At 45.9% G+C, this 24249-nt stretch overlaps 2 protein-coding genes across 4 annotated transcripts in view; one reads left to right on the top strand and one right to left on the bottom strand.

Moving 5' to 3' along the window:
- Positions 1-20735, bottom strand: part of Pnpla7 (patatin like phospholipase domain containing 7) — a 69338-nt gene extending 48603 nt beyond the window's left edge. Inside the window, exons 1-12 of one of the 3 annotated variants that reach the window (XM_027422817.2) lie at positions 19652-20735; positions 17228-17302; positions 17045-17132; positions 16550-16629; positions 15231-15322; positions 14946-15086; positions 13200-13359; positions 10970-11050; positions 7155-7283; positions 5269-5349; positions 3868-3994; positions 2365-2505 (exon numbers count right to left, since the gene is read on the bottom strand). In XM_027422817.2, the coding sequence (XP_027278618.1) occupies positions 2365-2505; positions 3868-3994; positions 5269-5349; positions 7155-7283; positions 10970-11050; positions 13200-13359; positions 14946-15086; positions 15231-15322; positions 16550-16629; positions 17045-17132; positions 17228-17302; positions 19652-19681 (1225 nt within the window). In that variant the 5' untranslated portion in view covers positions 19682-20735. The remainder of the gene's footprint in view (positions 1-2364; positions 2506-3867; positions 3995-5268; positions 5350-7154; positions 7284-10969; positions 11051-13199; positions 13360-14945; positions 15087-15230; positions 15323-16549; positions 16630-17044; positions 17133-17227; positions 17303-19651) is intronic. The other 2 variants (XM_027422815.2, XM_027422816.2) reach the window with 2 other exon arrangements.
- Positions 20736-20948: 213 nt separating this feature from the next.
- Mrpl41 (mitochondrial ribosomal protein L41) lies at positions 20949-21854 on the top strand. The gene is made up of 2 exons (XM_027422829.2): positions 20949-21083; positions 21302-21854. Exon 2 carries the CDS (start codon positions 21325-21327, stop codon positions 21730-21732), a length of 408 nt encoding a protein of 135 aa, XP_027278630.1. The 5' UTR covers positions 20949-21083; positions 21302-21324; the 3' UTR covers positions 21733-21854.
- The last annotated feature ends 2395 nt before the right edge of the window (positions 21855-24249 follow it).

Below are 24249 nucleotides of genomic sequence, written 5' to 3'. Positions count from 1 at the left end.
AAGGAGAAAACCTGTCTCAAAAAACAAACAAATAAACAAACAAACAAAGCCAAAGAATGGGGGTTGGAGAGATGGCTCAGCAGTTAAAAGCACTGACTGCTTTCCCAGAGGATCTGGGTTCAAATCCCAGCATCCACATGGCAGCTCACAACTGTCTGTAACTCCAGTTCTAGGGAACCCGCCACATTTACACAGACATACATGCAGGCAAAACACAAATGAACATAAAATAAAAACAAATAAATAAATAAAAGTCAGAGGTTGTTTCATTATTGATTGGGTAGACTATCACACAGAATAAGACATACTAAGTTTCACTGGTTTCCACTGTAAAAATGAAAAACAGATAAATGAAACATCTCAATATGAGCCGGGCGTTGGTGGCACACGCCTTTAATCCCAGCACTCGGGAGGCAGAGGCAGGCGAATCTTTGTGAGTTCGAGGCCAGCCTGGTCTCCAGAGGCAGTGCCAGGATAGGCTCCAAAGCTACACAAAGAAACCCTGTCTCAAAAAACCAAAAAGAAAAAAGAAAAAAAGAAAAAAAAGAGAAAGATCTCAATATGAAAACTAACAAAAATAATCTAAAATATATGTATAAGCCAAGAATAAGCAAAGGAGAAAACATAAAAAGCTAACTACACCTGGATGGTGGTAGCTCATACCTTTAATCTTAGCATTCAGGAGACAGAGGCAGGTGGATCTCACTGAGTTCAAGACCAGCCTGGTCTCCAAAGTGAGTTCCAAGACAGCCAGAACTGTCTCAAAAAATTGGAAAAAAAAAAAAAAAAAGCTAACTACAAGGTGCCAAATGTTTAGCCTGCCTGCCTGCCTGCCTTCCTTCCTTCCTTCCTTCTTCCTTCCTTCCTTCCTTCCTTCCTTCCTTGGTTTCTTTATTTCCTCCCATCTTCCTGTCTGCCTTTCTTCCTTTTAAGACAGGATCTCACTATATAGCCCTAGCTTTGAACTCACTATGTAGACCACTTTGGCTTGAATTCACAAAGATCTCCTGCCTCTTTCTCCCAAGTGTTGGGATGAAAGACACATGCCAGTATATTCAGCTGAAGATGATTTTTGAGACAAGAGTCTTACTCTGTAGTGCAGTCTGGTCTCAAACTCAAGACAATCCTCCTGTCTCGGCCTCCCAAGTGCTAGGATTATGAGCATGAGCCACTGGACACAGTAAATGACTTGTTTTCAATAGAGGCACACTGTCCTGATGATGAAAAGCCTCTGTAGTGAGTTTTCTGACAGAAGGAGACAGGAGAAAACATTTGTTAACAGTTAAGATTAAAGAAGCTGGGGCTGGAGAGATGGCTCAGTGGTTAAGAACACTGGCTGCTCTTCTTCCAGAGGACCTGAGTTCAATTCCAAGCAATCACAACCATCTATAATGAGATCTGTGGCCTCTTCTGGCATGTAGGCAGACATGCGGACATAACACTGTATACATAATAAATAAATAAATCTTTGAGGGGAAAAAAAAAAAGAGGCCGAGGCAAGAGGATTGTTGAGTTTGAGGCCAGCATGTAAGTATGCAGTGAGACCTCATCTCAAAAAAAAAAAAAAAAAAAAAAAAAAAAAACAGAGGTGAGATCTCTACTAGAACATATCAAGAAACAATAGGGGAAAAGCTCCAGAAGCTATGCAGAACACAGTGGCCATCAACCAGGTCTGAAAAAAGGAAATCTGACAGCTTTTAAATGAACAGGAAGTACCACGCGGTGGTGATGCATGCTTTTAATTCCATCACCACTTCGGAGGCAGAGACGGGAGGATCGCTGTGAGTTCAAGGCCAGCTTGGTCTACAGAGCTAGTTCCAGGATAGCCAGGACTGTGACACAGAGAAACCCTGTCTTGAAAAACCGAAAGAAAAAAAAAAAGAACCAGGAAGCCAACAAGCTTCACAAAAGAAAGGGGACAAAGAGGAAGGGGGCACTGGGGTCAGGCACCTCTAGGCATTAGGCAGCAGGCAAACAAGAGGAGGCTGAGGGGACACAGAGCACATGATTTTGTGATGGGAACCCCAGCAGAGGTGAGCCTGACACTGAAGATGGCCATCCATGATGGCAGAGGGTATGGGTGTGTCCAGGGCTCAGTAGGGGAGGCATCATACACAGGACTGATAGAAGAAGACAGTGAGCAGAATTCACCAGGACATACAAAGCAGCAAGGCACCCACCAGTAGCTCAGCCCCAGGAAGAGAGTGCCTCAGGCACACAGGCTCTTGTCCAACCATAAATGGTAACAAATTCAGGGTGTCTAGGTCAGGACAAGATGACACTGGGGAAAGGGACAGCTTGACTCATCTTCCAGACACACAGAACCTGTCATTAGAGCCAGCTACAGCAATAGGGGACCTTTACCTTGGGAGGCTGAAAGATTAAAACCTCTTCCCTGGGTCTGCCTGAGCTCATCTGAGATCTCCCCATGGATGGAAGGCAGAGGTACAGAGCAGCTCCTCTTCAGCAGAGGCCCAGAGACTGTCAGGTGGACACCCTCATGATCTGGGGGAGACAAGAATGAGATACTCCAGTTCCATATGGTCTAGTGTCTGGCTCCAGTTACTACAGACGGCTCAAAGAACAGAGTCCCCCAAAAGAGCACATGACCAAGGCCCTCCAAAGTACCCTGTGAACTAGCAGATAACTTACCCAAACAGAGTCTTCAGAAAATCTCACTGTTAGCACTTGCCAGGGGAATGGTACAAGAATGTTAGCCTCAGCCGGTCCTGCTCTCTTCCCTCCAACCCTGCATCTCTCTTGGCCATCCTTCTCCATGGGCCTCTTGAACTGACTACCCCTTGCTGCCATCAAGTACTATGAAGGTAAACACTAAACCAGGGAATCCCATGGCCTTCTTCTGGAGAGATGACCATTAATTAGCACACCTAGGACAAAATTGGGCTTGAATGTTCCACCTGAATTTCAAGGGACCCTGGCCTTGGCCACCACACAGGGCACTGTCTGCTACTGCTGGCTCTGCTTCCAAAGAGATCTATTAAAACTCCTCAACCCCAATCTCTGTGAAGATGCCACACTGGACAGCTCCCCTGCAAATACCTTCAAGAGGCCAAGCCTCAAGGTTCCATCACTCAAGCTGACCAAAGTTTCAGAGAGAAAAGCACTACTCGGGGAAAAAAAGACTTAAATGACACCTATTTTAAAGTACATTTATGGGGAAAACCAGATCAACCAGGGATGTGTTTCAAGGTCACTAAGGTCCAAGCGTTGTCCTTGGTGGGATCAAATGGGCAGGTCCAGTCTACTTGACACCAAAGGCTGTTTTACATAGTTTCTCACTCTTTTTTTTAGTCACCTGGAATCCTTCACAGAGTATGGTAAACTATTAAGACACTGAAGGTGTAACTACTTTCAAAATGGCTTTGTGGGAATAATGCAACATAGGCAATACATATTGCACAAGCATTCCTTGGCAGTTTATTCCCCAATCCAATCTGCTCTGAAAGCAGTTGTCAAGTTTGATCGGCAGACAAAGCTGGGAACGTGCTCTCCTGAACAGCATTCCCATGGAGCAAATCTCTCACTAGGTAGTACCAAAAGACAGAAAGCAAGATTCCTGGAAATATGCAACATAACTCAGGGCATGAGAGGTTACCTGAAGGAAGCTAATAAACCCTGAGGACAGTGAGGTAATCCCAGACCATGAAATCTAGATCTGGGAGCCTGTGAGGAAACCTGAGGGGCAGGTCAGAAAACCTTGAGCCATGTAATAAGACCTAGGGATGGGTAAAGAGACATCAGGGGCAGGTGAGGAGACCAGGAAACCTGGGATGCAGGTGAGCAGACCTGGAGGCAGATGAAGTAACCTGAAAAGTAGAGTGAGAAGGTCCTGAGCGTGTGTAGTACCTGAGCTGCAGCACTCCAGAGACCTTGGGGATCTTTCAAGCTGCTCCTCTGGGCCACTTGACATCTGTCTCTTGGCCCTTCCAGCTGCCACACTGGCTACTGACAAGAGAGGGATGGCTTGGCTCTCCTGATGGATGAGAAGAACATTAGATATGCTCCAGGAATTCCCTGGGTCCCCCATAAGCATGCTATCAGAAGAGTTCAACTATTTATCAGCTGTGAAGAGAACAACAACCTCTACAGAATCCAGGCAGCTCAGAGAGGGTGAGCTTATTAAGGCTCAGCACACTCTCCTCTTAGGTACTGCCTCCAACTCTTCATACAACAAAACAACAGCCCATGTAGTCAGCTCTTCATTAATAGGAAAAATTATGTAACATGAAAGAATATTCAACTCTTCATTAATAGGAAAAATCTTGTAACAAAAGAATATTCAAGTCTTCATTAATAAGAAAAATCATGTAAAATGAAAGAATATCCTCCAAAATACCACCAATTGAGCACAACAAACTCTAAAACATCACCAAAGAAATGATAACTCATGGGTACCAAGCACTTCTTACCAACTGCCCCAGGAGTTCTTCTGGGACTTCACTTGTATGTTTCCCAGTAACTTCCTCTGCCCTTGCTTCAGGTATGGGAACAGAGCTGTAAATGAAGCCCCTGGCTCAGTTGTTGCTGAGCCCTTCTAGGTGAGGACCAAGCTCTGTCCCATTCCACAGGCCAGGACTGACCAGGTTTGCCAGGAGGCACAAAAGTGTGGATTCAAGGCCCTGGCATCCTTGGCAATGCCTCACACCTTCCAAGTCACAGCTTAGTATCAGCTCAGCTCAAGGTTAAGTCAATGGTAGAACACGGAGCCAAATACTAGCAAGAGGGACAGGTGGAAAAGAATGATGGCCCAGTCACAGTCTCAGTACCTGGGCACCAGATTCTTGTAGAATTCAGACTTTAGGGGTAGAACAGGACTACTGGGAAGCAACAAAGCAGGCTAAATTCTCTAAAGTCTGACAAGCCTATATGCCCCAAATCCTGACTTTCAGTAGAGTCACTCAGTGCATATGCATAAGCAAGAAATCAAACTCAGCTGGCGGTGGCAGCACACACCTTCAATACCAGCACTCAGGAGACAGAGGCAGGTGGATCTCTGTGAGTTCAAGGCCAGCCTCGTCTACAGAGCAAGTTCCAGGACAGCCAGGGCTACACTGAGAAACCTTGTCTCAAAAAACAAACAAACAAAAAAGAAAGAAAGAAAGCAAACTCAGCCCACCACTACTTCTCAAGTCCAGTCCCACAACTAGGACCACTTGCAGGGCAGCAGTACTGGCTGGCACAGTCAGGGGTGTCCTGTTGAGAGTGACACCATCCTGACAGTAGGCTCTGTAGGAGGCCTGCACTCACAGGGTTGAAGAGCTCTGTAGTCAGCCCCAGGTAGTTGTGCAGAGCCAGGAAAGTCACCCGCTGCAGCCGCACCATGATGATCTGCAAAAGACAGAGATATGCCAAGTCTAGGCTGGGCACCAGGAGTCCACACAGAATTCCTGCTGAACCCCACAGCACAGGCCACAGACCACAGCTCACCTTTCTGGAAGCCCAACAACATACTAATGTACAGCAGGATAACAACATGAGGGACAATATGGGACACATAGGAATTAAGCAGTGTTTTCAAATTTTCTGTAAATCTAAGATCACAATATTTTAGTAAGAAATTTTTAAATTTTCTTTTGAGAAATGGGAAGCCTGAAAGCTTCCAAAGAGTTATTGAAATTAATTTGTGTATGTGTGCAACAAAAGCGAGAGATGTGTGAATGTGCACATGAGGTGTTGCTCCTTAGGAGTCAGCCACTAAGTTTGTTTTCTAAGACAGGGTCTCTCACTGGGACCTGGGACTCAGTGATTAGGCGGGGCTGGCTGGCCAACAAGCCTTAAGGATTCATTTGCCTCCCCAGGTCACATGCACTCAGCTTTTTTTTTTTTTCTTTTTTCTAACAACCCTGGTTGCCCTGGAACTTGCTTTGTAGACTAGGCTGGCCTTGAACTCACAGAAATCCATCTGCCTTCCTCTGTCTCCTGAGGCACTCAGCTTTTTTTTTTTTTTTTAAAGATTTTATTTATTTATTATGTATACAACATTCTGCTTCCATGTATATCTGCACACCAGAAGAGGGCACCAGATCTCATAACGGATGGTTGTGAGCCACCATGTGGTTGCTAGGAATTGAACTCAGGACCTCTGGAAGAACAGTCAGTGCTCTTACCCTCTGAGCCATCTCTCCAGTCCGCACTCAGCTTTTTTACATCGAGTTTTGGCAATCAAATTCAGGTCAGCTTACAAGTCAGCACTTTACTAACTAAACTACCTCCTCAGCCCCCACCCCACCCCACCCATTTCTTTCTTTACTTTGTGTCTATGGTGGGGGCGGGTATGAACATGCCACAGGACACATGCAGGACTCAGGAAATGACTTACAGGACTCAGTTCTTTCCTTCCACCACTCAGGTCCTGGACTCAAGCAGTCATGCTTGGCAGCAAAGTCACTTACTTGCTGAGACATCTTGACAGCCAATTTTGTGAGGCAGAGTCTTGCTCTGGCTACTTAAGCACATGCTATGTAGCACAGGTGGTCTTGAACTCAGGACAATCCTGCCTAAGTTTTTTAAGGGCTGGGATTACACCCGTGTGCCACCACTCTGTCCAATTTATGACTATTCTATTTATAAACTTTTTTCTAGCTGGGCAGTGGTGGTACATGCCTTTATCCCAGCACTTGAGAAGCAGAAGCAAGTGGTCTATAGAGCTTGAGGCCAGCCTGGTCTACAGAGCAAGTTACAGGACTGGCAGAGCTATACAGAGAAACCCTGTCTCAAAAAAATATAATTAAAAATTTTTTTCTGTTGAAAACAATTTCTTGTACAATATATTTTGATCATGTCCTCCCCACCCTTTGTCTCTGAGACATGGTCTTACTATGTAGCTGTGGCTGGCCTGGAACTTACTCCATAGACCTTGAATTTACAACTAACCCTGCCTTGGCTCCGGAGTGTTGGGTTAAAGGCATGCACCTCTACCCTGCAGACCGATATTACAAAGAACTTCCTAGAATCCACATCCCCAGCAATAAATCCTGCCAGCAAACCAGTTCTACATTCTCTGAATTCACCCACAATGCCGAATTCAGAACTAATTAACCAGAAAGAGCCCTAATGGGATCTATACCAGTGCCCAGCTCCAGGGCCTGAGATGGTTCATGGAAGATAGAAAAGCCAGCCAGAAAGAAACTCACCTGCACTACCCTCACCAGAGTTTCAGGGTATTTCTCAAAAACTCCTTGAAAAGCTGCTGCAGGAAGCCAGAGGATGGTGGATGAAACAGCTGCACGGGCAGAGACTGTTTTGAAGGGTGTAGTATGACCCTGTAACAACAACTTGGTTAGTCCTATATGAGGGACCTAGAACGCTCCTAGGGGATTTCCACAACCCGCAGAGGTTTCTAGAGGTCCTGCCAGGCTCCTACTCACATAGCTGTGATCTTCCCAGGCATGCTGTGAACAATGGTAATTTTGACACAACCCAAAATTTGTCACCGTAAAACACAGCAAAGGTTTGGCTGACAGGAGTTTGTGTGTGTGTGTGTGTGTGTGTGTGTTTGTGTGTGTGTGTGTGTGTGTGTGTGTGTGTGTGTGTGTGTGTGTGTGTACATTAAAAAAGACAAACTCATGTGTATGGTCCAGATTGTCAACTGGGAAATCTATGCAGGAGACAGGACAGTAAACTGGATTCTTCCTTCAGGGGTTGACAGCCCTGGACTTCAGTGTCTGTAGGCTTTTTCTATGTTTTTGTAGGATATCATGTACCCAGATTGGCCTTAAGCTTGCTATGTATTCAAGGGTGGATGATCTGGAACTCCCGATTCTCCTGTTTCTGCCTCTTGTGTGCTAGGATTGCAGGCATGTGCCATTGTCTACAACCTTCTTTCCTTTTTTGAGACAGACTGACTATGTACCCTTGATTGGCCTAGAACTCACTATTTAGCCTAGGATGGCCTTAAATGTGAGCAGTCTTCTTGCCTCAGCCTCTTCTTGGATTACAGGTGTGTGTCAACCATCTTTCTTGGCTGTCACTTGTTTTCTGTAGCTTCTAAAATTCTGTTGCAACTCTAAAGTACTCAGCTTTTTTCTTATTTTACAGATAGGGATCTTGACATGTTAGGCAAGGGCTCTACCATAGAGATATATCTCCTGACTCTTTGTTTTTTGAGACAGTATTGCTCTGAATCTTTCTGCCTCTCCTTCCCAAATACTGATATTATTGTGTCCCCCCATTCCTATCTGTTTTTTTTCTTGATCCTTGGGATTATGACTGTTTATATCCTTTTAGAGAGCAGAGATGAGCATTGTGTATTTAGTGAAAACAAAAGATCCACCGATTCTGTCCTTGAACCTCTTTAAATCTCAGTATAAGCCATAAGCAGCCTAGCAAAGGCAATGAGAATTAGATAAATACTCAGCCTTCAATCAAAATCTCAGGTTAACTCCAGAGTTAAGCTGATAGTTAATTTGATAGCAGAACAAAGCATCAGAGGCTTCGGAAATGAAGGGATTAGAATCCACTGCTCACAGGCATGCAGTATGGTGTGGACCTAACCAGTTTGATATTCTACAATATATCAACTAAAAAACCAACTTTCTAGAGAAAACTCACAAGGTGTAATCACAACAACCACAAGTAAAAGAGAGATTATAGTGTTGTATAAACTTTTCATGGGGATACATGGTCACACATTAGTTAGCTCAGATAGCATACCAATCACAGACCAAAGTAAATTTTCTACCCAACTGTAGCTTGCTGAACCAGTGAGTTTATTTGGCTTATGCATGAGAGCATAGATGATCCCTCCCCCAAACAGCTGTGTATTAGTTACTTTTCTTACTGCTGTGACAGAGTAACATACTCTTAGGCACACACATATACACATATAATAAAAATAAATAATTTGGTGGGCCATGGCGACACACCTTTAATCCCAGCACTTGGGAGGCAGAGGCAGGTGGATCTCAGTGAGTTCAAAACCAGCCTGGTCTACAGAGCGAGTTCCAGGACAGGCTCCAAAGCTACAAAGAAACCCTGTCTCAAAAAAACAAAAACAAAAAAAACAAAAAACAAAAAAGTGGACCAGGAGGAGGAATCTAGAGATCCTTACAGCGGAGTACAAGGAATCCAGGGTAACATAAGATGGCAGGATGGGGAAGTTGGGAGGTTTTCCTAGAGAAAAGGGCTGCTCATGGAGCACAAGCCAGGACAAACCTCTCTAATGGGTGTACAGAAAAAACCTAAACAACAAAAAATGAAGAACATGCTAATTGCAAAAAAAAAACAAAAAACAAAAAAACAAAAAAAAAAAACGCTGACAAGAAAACAATTTCTCTAGGACAGTATGTGGCTCAGCTGTGAAAGACATGCAAGAAGTCGTAGTTATGTCCCTATGGGTGGAAACCTGGGGCTTGGGAGGAGCAGTGAAAGCAAGATGGGCAGTCAAGAGGGTTCATTTCCATTCTCCAGACTGGAAGATATCGCATCTAAGATAGAACATGTACAAAACAATTAAAACAGATGCTTTAAAAGAACCTGAGAGCGGAAGGTCTCAGGGGAGAACAGACAATTGCTGCTCATGAAACATCAAGTGCATCCTCAAATATCTGAACATGTCATTTTGTAAAAACTGAAAATTCTTTCCAGGCATGGCAGTGCACACCTTTAATCCAAGCACTCAGGAGACAGAGGCAGGCAGATCTCTGTGAGTGGAGGCCAGCCTGGTTTACATAGTGAATTCCAAAATAGCCAAGGCTACACACAGAAACCCTGTCTCGAAAAACAAAGCAAAAACAAAAACAAAAGATTTGATTATAAAATGTAATAAATATACATGTCTAGTGAATTTTAAAAAATGATCAGTTAATAGCCACATAGTAGTCATTTTCTCTAAATGTCATCCCTTTATATTTTATATTCCCACTAAGGTAAGATTGGTTCCTCCTCTAGGAAAGGGACCATCCTGATACTGACACAGTGGGATGACCAATTCAGAAGAGACCTGGTCTTGGCCACAGCCTACAACCTACTTCCTGCCATATTCACTGCATGTGGGAATAAATGATTCAGTTTAAAAATCTCAATGAGATCAGCGTCAAAAAATAGTAACATATAAGGGTCCATTTCCCAGTTTACAACAATGTTTTTGGTTTTGTTTGTTTGTTTGATTGGTTGTTTTGTTTGTTTGTTTGATTGGTTGTTTTGTTTGTTTGTTTTTGTTTTTTCTTAAGAGAAAAACAAACCAGCTAGCGGGATGAATAAAGGAGGCAGGTATCAAGTGGCTAACTGATCTATCCCACATAAACCAGTCCTAGGCTTCTCTTATCCTTTCCAAGGCCCACCAGTCCCTTCTATACATCCTGGAGCATCCTCAAAGCCAGCTACAGCCATAAGAATACACAATGAATGCCTCTCTCAGACCAGCAAAAGATGACTCTTTGGACTGGATACCTATTCCTGTCCAACCCCACTCACCCATGACAGTAGCTTCCTCACGGCTGAGCATCAGCCTTTCAAAGACAAGTCTGACTTGTTCAAAGATGGGTGTCTTTTTTCCTCAGGCAAGCAGCCTCCCCAACTCAGGTCAAATGGGACACAGCAATACATAGAGGTCCCATCTATGTCTCTAGGCTATCAAACAAGACCAAGCATTCTTTGCCTATCTGGTAGGCAGCAGTGTAGAAACACAAGACACCCCAACGTATGCAAGGAGCTTGTTGCTTCAGTGACAAGCATGCCACTAAGGGCTGGATCAGTGGGTCCCACCAAAGCTCTCATATGATCCTATATAAAGGCTTGGCCTCCTAGTGCAGTCTGTCTGAATATACCCAAACAAGGTTCTACTTAACTGCTCTAAAGACACAGTAACACAGTTTAGAAGAATGAAGCTGTGATGACTAATCTTCATTGTTAACTTGATTAGATTTGGAATCCCTCTGAAGAACAGACCTTGCAGACAAGCTAGAGATGCTTGGGCTCTAATGGCAGGGAGGGAGTGGGGAGTACTTACAGTGATCACATCCAGAATGCTGAGGAGGCTGTGGACACTGTCCCCTGGCAGAACCTCTTTGACCACCACCTCAGTGCCATCCTGTGTTTAAAGAACAGAACCACAGGTGTCAGTACAGGGCAAAGAGGCCCAGCCAGCACCCAGGACAGTTGGCACATGAGACTTCATCTCTGAGGGTCTATCTCAGAGAAAAGCCAAAAGTAGGAGATAAAATGGCTCAGCAGTAAAGACTACTTGCTGCTCTTCTAGCAGATTCAAGTTTGGTTCCCAACACCCACATCAGGGAGCTCACAATCACCTGTTGCTCTAACTTCAGGGCATCTGATGCCCTCTCTGACCTCTACCCCCATACACATGTAGCACATACACACTCATACACAAATAAAAATAAATCTTTTGTTTGTTTGTTTGTTTTTGTTTTTCCAGACAGGGTTTCTCTGTGTAGCTTTGGAGCCTATCCTGGCACTCACTCTGTAGTCCAGACTGGCCTCAAACTCACAGAGATCTGTCTGCCTCTGCCTCCCGAGTGCTGGGATTAAAGGTGTATGCCACCAATGCCCTGCTAAAAATAAATCTTTTAAAAGAAAAAAATAAGAGATACCATAAGCTTGAAAGAAGATGTTAAGAAATAATAAATGAGCTGGGAGGTGGTGGTGTACACCTTTAGTCCCAGCACTCAGGAGGCAGAGGCAGGCAGATCTCTGTGAGTTCGAGGCCAGCCTGGTCTATAGAGCTAGTTCCAGGACAGCTAGGCCTGTTACACAGAGAAACTCTGTCTCAAAACAGTTCTCCCAAAATAGGCAGGATAAACAAACAGGCTGAGTACACAACAGGGTATCAGTATTGTCTTAAGTGACCTTATAGTATATTATTAACTCTGGCTGTAAGGTTCAGAAAAAGTTCCTTTCTCTTAAAATGTAACATGTATTTTCATAACATTGCTTTGTTATACATAATGAGACTCTGTCTCCACCCCAAACTTCCCTAAAAATGTCAAGAATGGCCCAGCAAAATGGCTTGGCAGTTAAAAAGTACTGCCCTGTAAGACTGAAAACTTAAGTTTGATCTCTGAACCCCACAGTAAAAGAAGAAAACAAACTTTCCAAAGTTGTTCTTTGACCATATAGCATACTCATACTAATATACACAACACTAATAATTAAAAATATTAAATGTCAGGTCTGGTGGTGTGCATTTACAATCCCAATGCTGGGAAAGTGAAGGCAGGCAGATCTCTGGGGCTCACTGATGAGTTCAGATCAGTAAGAAACCCTATCTCAAAAAGTAAGGTAGCCAGGCATGCTGGTACATGCACTTAATCTCAGCTCTTGGGAGACAGAGGCAGCCAGAACTGTGAGTTCAAGACCAACCTGGTCTACATAGTGAGTTTCAGGGCTACACAGAGAAACCCTATCTCAAATAAAACAAAAACAAAAAAACAGGCTGAGCAAGCCATGAGACGAAAGGTAGTAAGCCCTATTCCTCCATGGCTTCTATTTCAGTTCCTGCCCCTAGTTCTTGTTCTTGAGTTCCTGTCCTGCCTTTCTTCAATGATGGACTATGATATGGAACTATAAGCTGAAATAAACCCTTTCCTTCTCATGTTACTTTCAGGCATGGTGTTTTATCACAGCAATAGAAACCCTAAGACAGACAGACAGACAGACAGACAGCAGACACACACACACACACACACACACACACACACACACACGTAGAGAACTAATGAAGAAACCCTGCCTAACCCAGCCATCGCCTCTCAGTCCTAGGACTTATTCAAACTCAGCAAATTCCTCCAAACCTACTAGTTGTTTAGACTGACTACAATGGCCCTCTGAAGGACCAAGTTTAGTTACTGCCAATAAAAATTACAGTATTTTTGAATCAGAGACTCATGTGTGTCTAGCAGTAAGAGAAAATGTGTCAGGTGTGTTAGTTCAGGCCTGTAATACCAGCACTCAAGAAGCTGAGGTAGGAGGATTGCCATGAATTCAAGAACAGCCTGGGCTACACAGTGAATTCCAGGCTGTCCTGAACTACTGAATGGAACTGTCTCAATGTGTGTGTGTATTGTGTTACCAAAATAAAAACAGCAGCTGTGTTTGACCACTGGGATAAGAGTGTGAATTTTTACCAAAGAACTAAGGTTTAAAATTCTACACTAACTTTTTGATGGAGAGCTTTCAAAGCTCAAATCCCCTTCCCTACCCTGGCCCCTGGCCTGACTCACAGCATCTTGAATGCAGACCTCCAGCCGTCCATCCTGAACCACATAGATGCTGGTGTCAGGCTCCCCAGGCTGGAATACATGCTCTCCCTCTTGCAGTTGCACAAAGACCATGTGTTTGCAAAGCTCCAGGAACAGTGGCTTCTCAAAGTGGCCCAGGACCCTGAAACAAACAGAATATACTATAGAAAATGCTCTCAAGGAAGGCAGAGTAAGGAACACAGGCCACTGTCCCCACCAGCAGCAGGGCCAGGGCTGGCCTAGACCTCTGTAAGGCCAATTCAGCTTATCTGGCATCATAGTCAATAATCTCAAAAAACCTTCTCAAACCGTGACTTATCAATGTAAACCAGACACAAAGCAGAAGGCAATATAGTAGCCCTCTGTAATGATGTACTAGCATCAGAAAGAGCAAAGTGGGCCAGTGAGGTGGCTCAGCATCTAAGCACTTGTGACACAAGCCTGACAACCTGAAGTTCAATCTTCAGAGCCCACATGTCTTAGTCACTGTTCTACTGCTGTGAAGAGACACCAGGACCAAAGCAACTCTTAGAAAATAATTTAATTGTGGGCTTGCCTACAGTTTCAGAGATTTAGTCCATTGGCATCATGACAAGGAGCATGGTGGCACACATGGCACCGGAGCAGTAGCTGTGAGCTACATCCCATTCCACAGGCTGGGTGGGGGGGCACACAGGAGGGATGAGGGCGTGAACAAACACAAGCACATGTGGGCCTGGCATGAGCTTTTGAAACCTCAAAGCTCAGCTCCAGTGACACACTTCCTCCCTCCAACAAGGTCACATCTCCTAACCTTCTCAAATAGTGCCATTCCCTAAAGACTAAGAATTCAAATATGTGAGCCTATGTACGGGGGGGGGTGGAGGGGGGACATTTTTATTCAAAACACGACATGACATAAAGGTGGAAGGGGAGAACTAACTCTGATTTCTACATGGAATGTGTGCGCCTGCCCTCACTTACACATCAGACACACATAAAATAATGATAATAGTAATAATAACAACAACAATAATACTATTTATACTACTAATAATAACAAGTTTCAAAAGTTGAAGATAAAAAAACCTCTAAAGAAAAAAGAAAGCTGACATAATAGTAGACAGTTATGGCCTCAGCATCTGGGAGACTGAGGCATAAGACTGCAAGCTGAAGGCCAGCTTAGGCCACACAGTACGATCCTGTCAAGAAAGGAAAGAGACAACAGGGGAGAGACAAAGACCCAGCTGGCAGTTTTTTGGGTTTTTGAGACAGGGTCTCTCTGTATAACAGTCCGAGCTGTCCTGGAACTCACTCTATAAACCAGGCTGGCCTCAAACTCACAGAGATCTGTCTGCCTCTGCCTCCCGAGTGCTAGGATTAAAGGAACGTACCACCACTGCCTGGCCCAGCTTGCAGTTTTTGATCCATTATACATGCTTCTCACACTTTCTCTTGAGCTTGCCACTGAGGATAAAAATGCTGAAAATTTTTAAAGCAAACAGAAAGGAACAGCTAAAAATGGGAGCTGACCACAAGACTCCACACACCTGAAGCACCCTGACCCTGCTGGACATTTCTGCCATCATGAAGCATGGAAGCCAACAGTGTTGAGGTGGGAGGAAAACAGGCTTTGCCCTCCATCCCTGACACAGGAAAGCTAAGTCAGAGACAGTCCAAGGATGGAAGGAGATACCCCCAGCACTATATTCTAGACAGAACCCTCCTGTTGCCCATCCACTATCTTACCGAACATTTTTCAGCATGTACAAAACTTCTGATGGCAGATGAGAGTTCTTCACATCAAACTCTGTAAGATCAGCCTCTAGCAGGGAGGGTGGGGGCTCTTTTGGCTGCAAAGTAGGGTATTCTTTCTTAAAGCGCAGAATCCTACAAAGCAGAGACATTTAAGAAAGAATCGAGGAGCCCAAACCCAATACTGTGAACACTCCAAAGCCCCCAGAAGCTCTGCTTTGGTATGCCCTGGGAAGAGCCATAGCAGTAGTTTTAGGACTTTCAGGGAATTTCTAATACCTCTTGGCCAAAGAAAGCACTTTGGTTCTCTTCCTGACTCGCTGCCGGGGTGCAGCCGTATTCCCAACCAAGGTATGGGGGAGCGTGGTCACCTGTAGAACCAAGAGAAAGACTGAGTGCTGACCTAGTGACTGGCAAGGGCTAAGCTCTCAGCTCAGGGTCTGTCCCCAGGACTTTTCTATGAGTTGCTGCCTTCCTGACCTCAGCCTCTATGGGCTGCTCTCACCAACCGCCACTGCCAGGCTTCTTGAAGGGGATATAGCAGTCAAGGACAAAGGGACACCATTTGGACAAGGGCACAGCACACAGTCCCATCCACCCCACAGTATGGTGCTCACTGCCCTCAAGTGGACAAGTCTTCAGAGATCTATGGTTCCATGCCTCTGGTAAAATTCCTGAGGTGAGTGGGAGAAACTAGAAGAGACCAGCTTTGGCAGTTAACCAAAGGCAAACAAAGATTCAAAGCAGTCTGCTTATCCTTAGCCACCAACTGCTGACCTTCAGTGCAGGAGGCCCATACATTTATGATTTAGAGCCCCCATAGACATGGAAAAGGGGGCTTTTTATCTTAGGACAAATGTGGTCCTTAGGGAACTGCACTGCTCCACCCGGGTCCTCGGGAGCTAGGATCCTTCCCTGGCTCAGCCTTCCAAATCTGGCGGTGACCACACACCTTGGGGCAAACACATGTACTCTGTGCCTATCCCTCCTGCACTTAGGGATATTTCTGAAAAGCGGTTTCCTATCCTATTTCTTGTTAACACATACCTGCACTTCAGAGAGCCCATATGCCCCTTTCCTTGGCATATGGGCTTGAAACACCTTGTTCCTTGAAACACCTTGTTCAGGTGTTTCAAGCCAGATACAGCCACCAGCACTATCCCTCCCAGACTGCCTCCAGGGTAAGTGAGGTATTTCCAGGTAAAACACGTTGGTCCCACTGGGGAGGTAGATAACTATGACTTAAAACATCTCCTAAACTTGTACCCAGTGGCAGGAACCATGGGACCAGAGGAGAGAGGGGCAGCACAGATCAGGATCTTGGGGGTCCAAATTCCACAAAAGACTCGCCTGGTGGTGGCGCTCATGTCCTTAATCCCGGCTAGCCTGGTCTCCAGGACAGGCACGGATGCACAGAGTGAGACCCTGACTTGAAAAACCAGAGAGAGACAGAGAGAGAGAGAGAGAGAGAGAGAGAGAGAGAGAGAGAGACAGAGAGACAGAGAGAGAGAGAGAGAGAGAGAGAAAGAGAGAGAGAGAGAGACTGACACTGACTCTCACCACCTCCTTGTGTAACCCAGGGCTTCCATACAAGTTACCTTCCTCATGATCTTCCGGCCATAAAACATTACTTTGTCTCTTTTCCGGAACCTGTACTGAGGAGTGGGCTCTGCATGTCCTGTGAGAGGGAAGGGAAATTGTGAGTTGGCAGGATCTGTATATAGCCTTGAATGGGTATGTAGCGAACATGGCTGCAACTAAATAAAGTGCAAACACAAGACGGGCCCTGAGGATGAGGTACTGACAATAAGCCATGCTCTGGGCTGCCCTATCCCTGGCTACCTCTCAGCAGGGGAAAGCAGTAGCATAGGGGACTCATCTTAGAAGACAGGAATTTCTTCTGTTCTTACTGGATTCTAGTTTCGGAATGAGCAGAAAGGGCTATGGACAGACTGGGAACCTCAACCTGAGCCTCAGTAGGTGACCACATTCCAACAAGACTTTGAAAGAACCCCCCCCAGGAGCTCCAAATACCTCATAGGACACAAATGCAGACACCCCCACTCCCCCAGAGTCCAAACCAAGATACTTACGCAATCTCCTCACCCTTCTGTACACAAAAAATATGGCAACACCAACAAAGGCCAGTGTAAGGAGGGCTCCGATTCCAATCCCGACCAGCTACACAGGATGGGAGACAGATAACAGTGTCAGCAGGGCCAAACAGAGCCACAGGCCAATCAGGGCCCAGCCCCTGGGAAGCCCACAGTGATTACCATGGTGGACCGTGAATGCTCCTCCATGAAATGCAGCCCCCAGGAGCTCAGGGTGCTACCCAAACAATAGCCAGCCTGAGGAGAGAACAAACAGGGAGCCCAATTTCTCAGCCTGGGCTTGGTCAGAGAACAAGAGTAAAGTCAGGGAGAAAGTCAATAGTCCTGAAGATTTTTGAGAAATGGGGGCTACCAGATAACTCAGCAGAGAAGGCATTTACTGACAAATCTGAGGACCTGAGTTTAATCCTGGAGACCCACATGGTGTCAGGATAGAACAGATTCCTATAAGTTGTTCTCTGACCTCCACATCTGTACCATTACATTTGCATTTACACTGCTACACACAGGAACACAGAATGAATAGATAGATAGATAGATAGATAGATAGATAGATAGATAGATAGATGATCTTACCAGAGGTACTAAGACCCTCTGAGCTCAACTGCAAGAACAGAAAAGCAGCAACCTGTCTCCTTTGGCACTGGGATGAGTAGGCACAATAGGTGTACTATTAGCAAATGCATGCACATTAATAAACCCAACTTCTAGGCTAGAGGGATGGCTCAGAGGTTAAGAGCACTGGCTTTCAGAGGTCCTGAGTTCAATTCCCAGCAACCACATGGTGGCTCACAACCATCTGTAATGAGACCTGATGCTCTCTTCTGGCCTGCAGGGACACATGCAATTAATAAAAAAATAAAAATAAAACAAATAAATAAGCCAGACTTCTGGGTCTCCAATCCTCAAGAAGCAAACCTAGGAGAGGTCAAGGCTCATCTCTTGGTACCCTCTGGATACCAACAGGACCAGGGTGGCAAACCCCAAAAGATCCATGACAGCCCACTCAAAATAAATGCTCAGAAACTCCTAACAGTGTATGAAGTTACTGATGTCCACATTCATTGTAGTTCCAACTACCTGAAAGGATGAGGCAAGAGGATCATGTAGGACCAGGTGTTCAAACCCTGCCTAGACAACCAGTGAGACCCAGTTTTAAAAACAAAAGGATGAAGGACAAAAAGAAACCCAAGGGAAGATCTATCTGGATTCAGAGCTATCCAAAATCAGCTCATGTGCCAAAGAAGAAATGGCAGGGAGGGTTGTGTCTCTGGCCACTGCTGTCTCCAGGAAGACACTGACAGGACTTGCGGTGTCCAAACAAGGGAAGGAGGCAGGAGAGCAAAGGTTCAGGATATAAGGGTGAATGGGGACAGTGGGGGGAGACAAAAGAACCTGTCCTGTGGCTCTTCCTCAGTCCTCTAATACTTATCTACCCCTTCCTTCCAAGCAGTCAGGAATTGCATAGGCAAGAGCCCACTTACTCATCCTTTGCAGTTTCTACCTAACTGCCAAGGACCAAAGCCTAGCCTTAAAAACAAACACTCCCTTCCAGAAAACCCAAGGAGAGCTGGAGGCCACTCAAAAAAGAACCCCAAAGGCACGGTTCTGCATCCTAACAGAGTAAGTGGGTTACCTAGAAAACAGCCTTGTCCTTTTTGTTCGGGGGCAAATAGCCGAGTATTGCTTAAGGGTGAACAAGAACCTCACTGGCAAGTATGTTCTCAGGTGACTTCAACACTGTGTGAATGTCACGGGTGCATTTCTGTAAGCACTATTACCCCACCGAGCAACACAATCTGTGGGATCACTATTACATGTGGTCTGCTGTGCAATGTATAGACAATATGCTTTTTGTTTCAAAACTGAGGCACTCAAAGTCCCTTCTCCTCTGCCCCAGCTTAGTTCTCAAAACTGGGGTGCATTAGAGCACGCCAATCACACCTACTTCCCTCTGAGCCTACCTTATCTAAGGAAAAACCCTTACATGCATACACAGTCTACCACAGTAGACCACCTCAGCCTGGCTAGCTTTTTACAGTTACTCTAATGGGTCTACTCTTCTAGTTTAAAAATAAACGCACAGGGTATAGTGCCTTTAGTCCCAGCACTCTCGAGGCAGAGACAAGTGGATCTCTGTAAGTTCAAGGATAGCCTGGTCTACATAGTGAGTTTTAGAGATGTGTAGAGTGACCCTCTCTCAAAAACAAAACAAACCAAAGAAACAAACAAACAAAATCCACCAAAATACTAATAAAGGCCTTTGGGATGTGGCTAGTGTTGAGAAAAAGATTCTTCAAATACCAAAGTTCTACAAGAAAGCAGGAAGTAACAACTGCTATCTTAATGGAAGAAAAGGAGGCTTCAATAATGACTTAACGGCCAGGTTCCATTGTCCACACTGTGAGGAACCAGTGTCTAGTAACAAGTGTCAGAGCTCTGATAGGGAAATTCACTGCTCCCACATTTTCTGGGTCTTAAAGAATCCTGTGTAGAAACCTTAGGCAAAGTATTTTACTGTCCTCTGGAAATGCCCAGCCTGGGAGTTCTAAGAGTTCTGTTCTCACCCATGCCTGGTCTACCTACCTCAAGGCAGATATCTTCTTCTTTCTTCATGACTGAAAGCAAAGCAATGTGGAGGGCAAAAAGGAGGCAGGCTGAGACAGACTGCTCCACCAGAACCTTTACAACAGCAGGACAGCTGTAGTCCCAGCCTTGCCAGCACCTTTCCAAGTCAAACGTTCTTATTGGAAGGGACTCCAGAACTCTGTGCTCCAAAACAAGTTGTTTTCCAGGAGCGTCTGCTCTCTCTGTGCTTCCGTCCCCTGTAAACAGCTCTCACGTGATCTAAGGGGAACCCATAACTGTGGCCCGGGGTGGGGGTGAGAGTGGCAATGAAGGCGAGAGTGGCGGTGGGGGATGGGAAATTGAGTGGCACGGTCAGGGATCTAGCTGCCAAGCAAGGAAAGCGCAGCTTGGGGGTGGGGATATAGGAGAGGAAACCAGGAGTCTAAATTGGCTGACAGTTCAGGGAGGTGGGACAGTTGATACTGGTGGCACAGCTAATAAAGTGGCTCAGGAGCCAGACGAAGCAACAGGCAAAGAGGAAGAAGGCGAGGAGAGAAGCGACCGAAGTGGAGAGGTGACCGGATGGGGCACCCTCACCCGGGCGGCTTGATGTAGCTAAGGGAAGAGACGAAGGATGGCCTTAGAGGGCTTACAGCTCAATAAAGATCTGGGACAAGGGGGGAATCACAGCCCCAAAGGGGTGATAGACGCGAAGGTTATAGCCTAGGAGTGATCACCGGAGGAGAGCCGTGACAGGGAGGGAGGGAAAGGAGGACAAGGTATCAAGGAGAGCGGCTCAGCTAAAGCGTGCAGTATGTGGACAGGCAGCCCATGCACGGTGGGTGTGGTGGGACCAGAGATGATTAACTCAGAGGACCACTAGGACCCAAGTAGACTTGGCCACGCGCCAGACCGTAGGCTAGACCGCCGATCACTGGTCCAGTCCTCAATAGCGCGTCAATCCCGGAAGCCACGGCTCGATGGTGACTGGGAGGGTCCACAAGCCTCGACCCGCCAGGACGCAGGGCAGCACCGATGACGCCCGCGCCACTGCGGCAGCGGGCCTTAGTCGCAGCGGTTGTGAACGTCCGGTCGCGGGGCTGACGAGGGCCAAGAGCGACCTCCTTACAAGGCAGACCTAGACCGCCACCTCGCGGCGCAGGGCGAGCACGCGCTACTGCGCACGCTCCAATCGGGTTCTGCGTGGCTGCGCGGATTGGCTGAGTCTCCACGGTCACAAGTCCTCCGCCCGGGCTGGTATTGGGCGCATTGGCGACCAATGCACGAAACTCTTGCTGCGGAGTGGCTGGCCCTGCCGACGGCCGGAAACGCGAGGGAGCGTCTTGCCCTGGATGCTGTACACAGTTCAGGTGTGGGGATCCGTGTCTGATCTCTCTCAGGTCGAAAAGGAGAGAGGCCTGCGGGCCGAGCTCAAGAGCCATCAACCCAGGTCGGTGAGCGTTTCCCGTTGGCGCCGCCAGCGCGGGGTTCTTCGGGTCCGTGATCTTTCAGGGTTAGGGGGTAGTCTTCTCTTGTGGGATTTTGGGTCCTCTGTCCCCGTGGCTCCTCGGATCATCTGCACCCACAGTGCCCACAGCACTCTCTACTCTTCAGGGTGCCCAGTCCCTCTAGCTCTGATTGGCCCCCTCAACTGCCTTGTTCTTTCAGAGCTGTCTTCTGCAGAGCCCAGCATGGGTTTCCTGACCGCCGTTACGCAAGGCCTGGTGCGGGGAGCGGATAGGATGAGCAAGTGGACAAGCAAGCGGGGACCACGCACCTTCGTCAAGAGCCGGGGTGCCAAGAGAACCGGCATCTATACCTCTAATGGAAAGTTTGTGCAGATAAAGGAAATGGTCCCAGAATTTGTCGTCCCGGACTTGACTGGCTTCAAGCTCAAGCCTTATGTTAATTACCGAGCTCCTGCAGGCATAGACACACCCCTGACCGCCAAAGAACTCTTCCTGCAAACAGCTGCACCTGCTATTGAAAAAGACTTTATAGAAGGGACTTTTGATGCTGACAACTTGGAGAAATATGGCTTTGAGCCCACACAGGAAGGCAAGCTCTTCCAGTTGTATCCTAAAAATTTCCCACGCTAGAAAACAGTGACAGTGACCAAAAGTTTGCCTACAAAGTGGAGATAATGCAAGCCTTGGATTCTGAGTGTCTCGAAGAGTAGGCGCTTCCTTGTGCATTTCTATTAAAGGCCTTTAGTATCTCATACAGTGTTTGCTTTGAATCAAGTCATTGAAGTGTGAAGTGTGCTGCAGGGCAGAATCCATGCAGTAGCTAGAGTCCATAACAAATACTGAGTCAGGGTTAGGCACTGTGCAGGCTCCAAGGCAGAGGTGCCTTTCCTGTCAGGTGAAAGTAACTATCCCCAAGGAAAAACTGAAGATGGGAGTGATGTGACCAGTTAGTGCTAAACTACTTTTGGATAATCAGTGTACCTGATTCGTCACAGTTCCTCAGATCTATGTCCCATTTAAGACTTAGCTGATCTTAATGTTTGTTTAGCACCTTTTATTCAAACAAATTGGGCCAGTAACTGAGAATTGATCCCTTTAATGACAAACAAAAAATTAAAAATGTTATCAGAAAGTAACACAAGGACTGGCTGAGTTCAGCTCATATAGTGGTTGCCATACAATCATGAAAACCCAAGTTAAGCCCATGTAACAAGGCAAGTGTGGTAGCCCTTGCTTATAATCTCAGCACTAAGAAAGGGATCGTAGGATCTTTGGGGCTTGCAGCCCAGTCAAATCTAGACTAATCCGCTAACCTCAAATCTCAGTAAGAGACCTTGGCTCAAAAAAGACAAGGCAATCTTGCATAGCACCTGAGAGTGACCTCTGTCTGCCACACTAATGCATATTTACATACACAAACAAAAATTCAAGGCATAGTATTGCACTTAAATAGACTAGGAAGGGGTTGTAAGTTTCAGATCAGCAAGAGCTATGTAACAAAACCCTTTTATTCAGTCATTCCTTTCTAAGTCCTTCTACATATCTTCAGCTGTCCTGGAACTCACTCTGTAGACCACCAGGCTGGCCTCAACCTCACAGATAGCACCTTCATGTGCTTCCTAGTGCTGGGATTAAAGGCATATACCACCACACCCAGCTAAGACCCTGCATTAAAAGGCATAATATCTCATACCTATGAACTCAGCATTTGGGAAGCTGAGGTAGGGAAGTATCTCCAAGAGTTCAAAGCCAACCTGCCTAGACTACATTATGAGCTCATGATCAGCCTGGAATATATAGGCACGGGGAAGGAAAAGGTAGCTATGCTGGGAGTACAGTTCAGGGCTAGATGTTCATAAGTTGTCTAGCATGGCAAGTCCCTGTATTTCATGCCCAGCATTTAGAAGAAAAAGGCAAAACACTATTCTCAGAACACTTATGTATCCTACGGAGGGTTAGTCATATTCCAATGCCCTCTTTACTCCTAGATAAGACATTAAAAATGGCAATCTTGGTAGCTACACACCAGTTTAGCTGGGCGGTGGTGGCAAATGCCTTTAATCCCAGCACTCAGGAGGCAGAGGCAGGCGAATCTCTATGAGTTTAAGGCCAGCCTGGTCTACAGAGAGAGTTCCAGGACAGGCTCCAAAGCTACAGAGAAACCCTGTCTCAAAAAAAAAAAAAAAACCAAAAAAAAAAACCAACTGAATATCTATTTCAGTATTGGTTTAGCATGCAAAGGCCTCCAAGTTCCATTTCAGTACCAACTTAAAAAAAAAAAAAAAAAAAGTAAAATCTCTCTAGGAAATAACTTTTTGTTTGTTTGTTTGTTTTTTGTTTTTTTTTTCGAGACAGTGTTTCTCTGTGACTTTGGAGGCTGTTCTGGACTCGCTCTAGGCTGGTCTCGAACTCACAGAGATCCGCCTGCCTCTGCCTCCCAAGTGCTGGGATTAAAGGCATGCGCCATCAACGCCCGGCTAACTTTTTTTTTTAAGGATTTATTTTATGTACATTGGTGTTTTGCCTGTATGAGGGTGTCACATTTCCTGGAACTGGAGTTACAGACAGTTGTAAGCTGCCATGTAGGTGCTGGGGATTGAACCAGGGTCCTCTGGAAGAGCAGCCAGTTCTCTTAACCGCTGAACCATTTCTCCAGCCCTAGGAAATAACTTGTAATGTGATAAAGTGAGACTTTAAAAAGAGGGACTATGGGGCTAGCAAGATGGCTCAGTGGTACTTACTGCCAAGACTGATACCTAAGTTGGATGTCTGGGACCCACATGATCAGAGGTCCAACTCCTGCAAGTTGTCTGCTGATCTCCACATGTGCACAGTGGATATTTGTGTCTCACACACAAATTAAAAAAAAAAAAAAAAAATTAGGAGCTGCAGGCTAGAGATGGTTCAGGGGTTAAGAGTTCTGCCTGCTCTTCCAGAACCCACAAGGTAGCTCACTGAGCTACTTCCAGGTGATCCAACGCCCTCTTCTGACCTCTGGTAATACAGGTACACACGTGGAACACAGCAAAATACTTATACACACAAAATAATTGCTTTTGTTTCTCCAGATAGGGTTTCTCTGGCTGTCCTGGAACTCACTCTGTAGACTTGGCTGGCCTCAAACGTAAATCTGCCTGCCTCTGCCTC

The sequence above is a fragment of the Cricetulus griseus genome, chromosome 6, assembly GCF_003668045.3.
Source record: "Cricetulus griseus strain 17A/GY chromosome 6, alternate assembly CriGri-PICRH-1.0, whole genome shotgun sequence".
Taxonomy (NCBI): domain Eukaryota; kingdom Metazoa; phylum Chordata; class Mammalia; order Rodentia; family Cricetidae; genus Cricetulus; species Cricetulus griseus.
The sequence above is the reverse complement of the archived record's forward strand: the minus strand, read 5'-3'. Positions and strand labels throughout refer to the sequence as shown.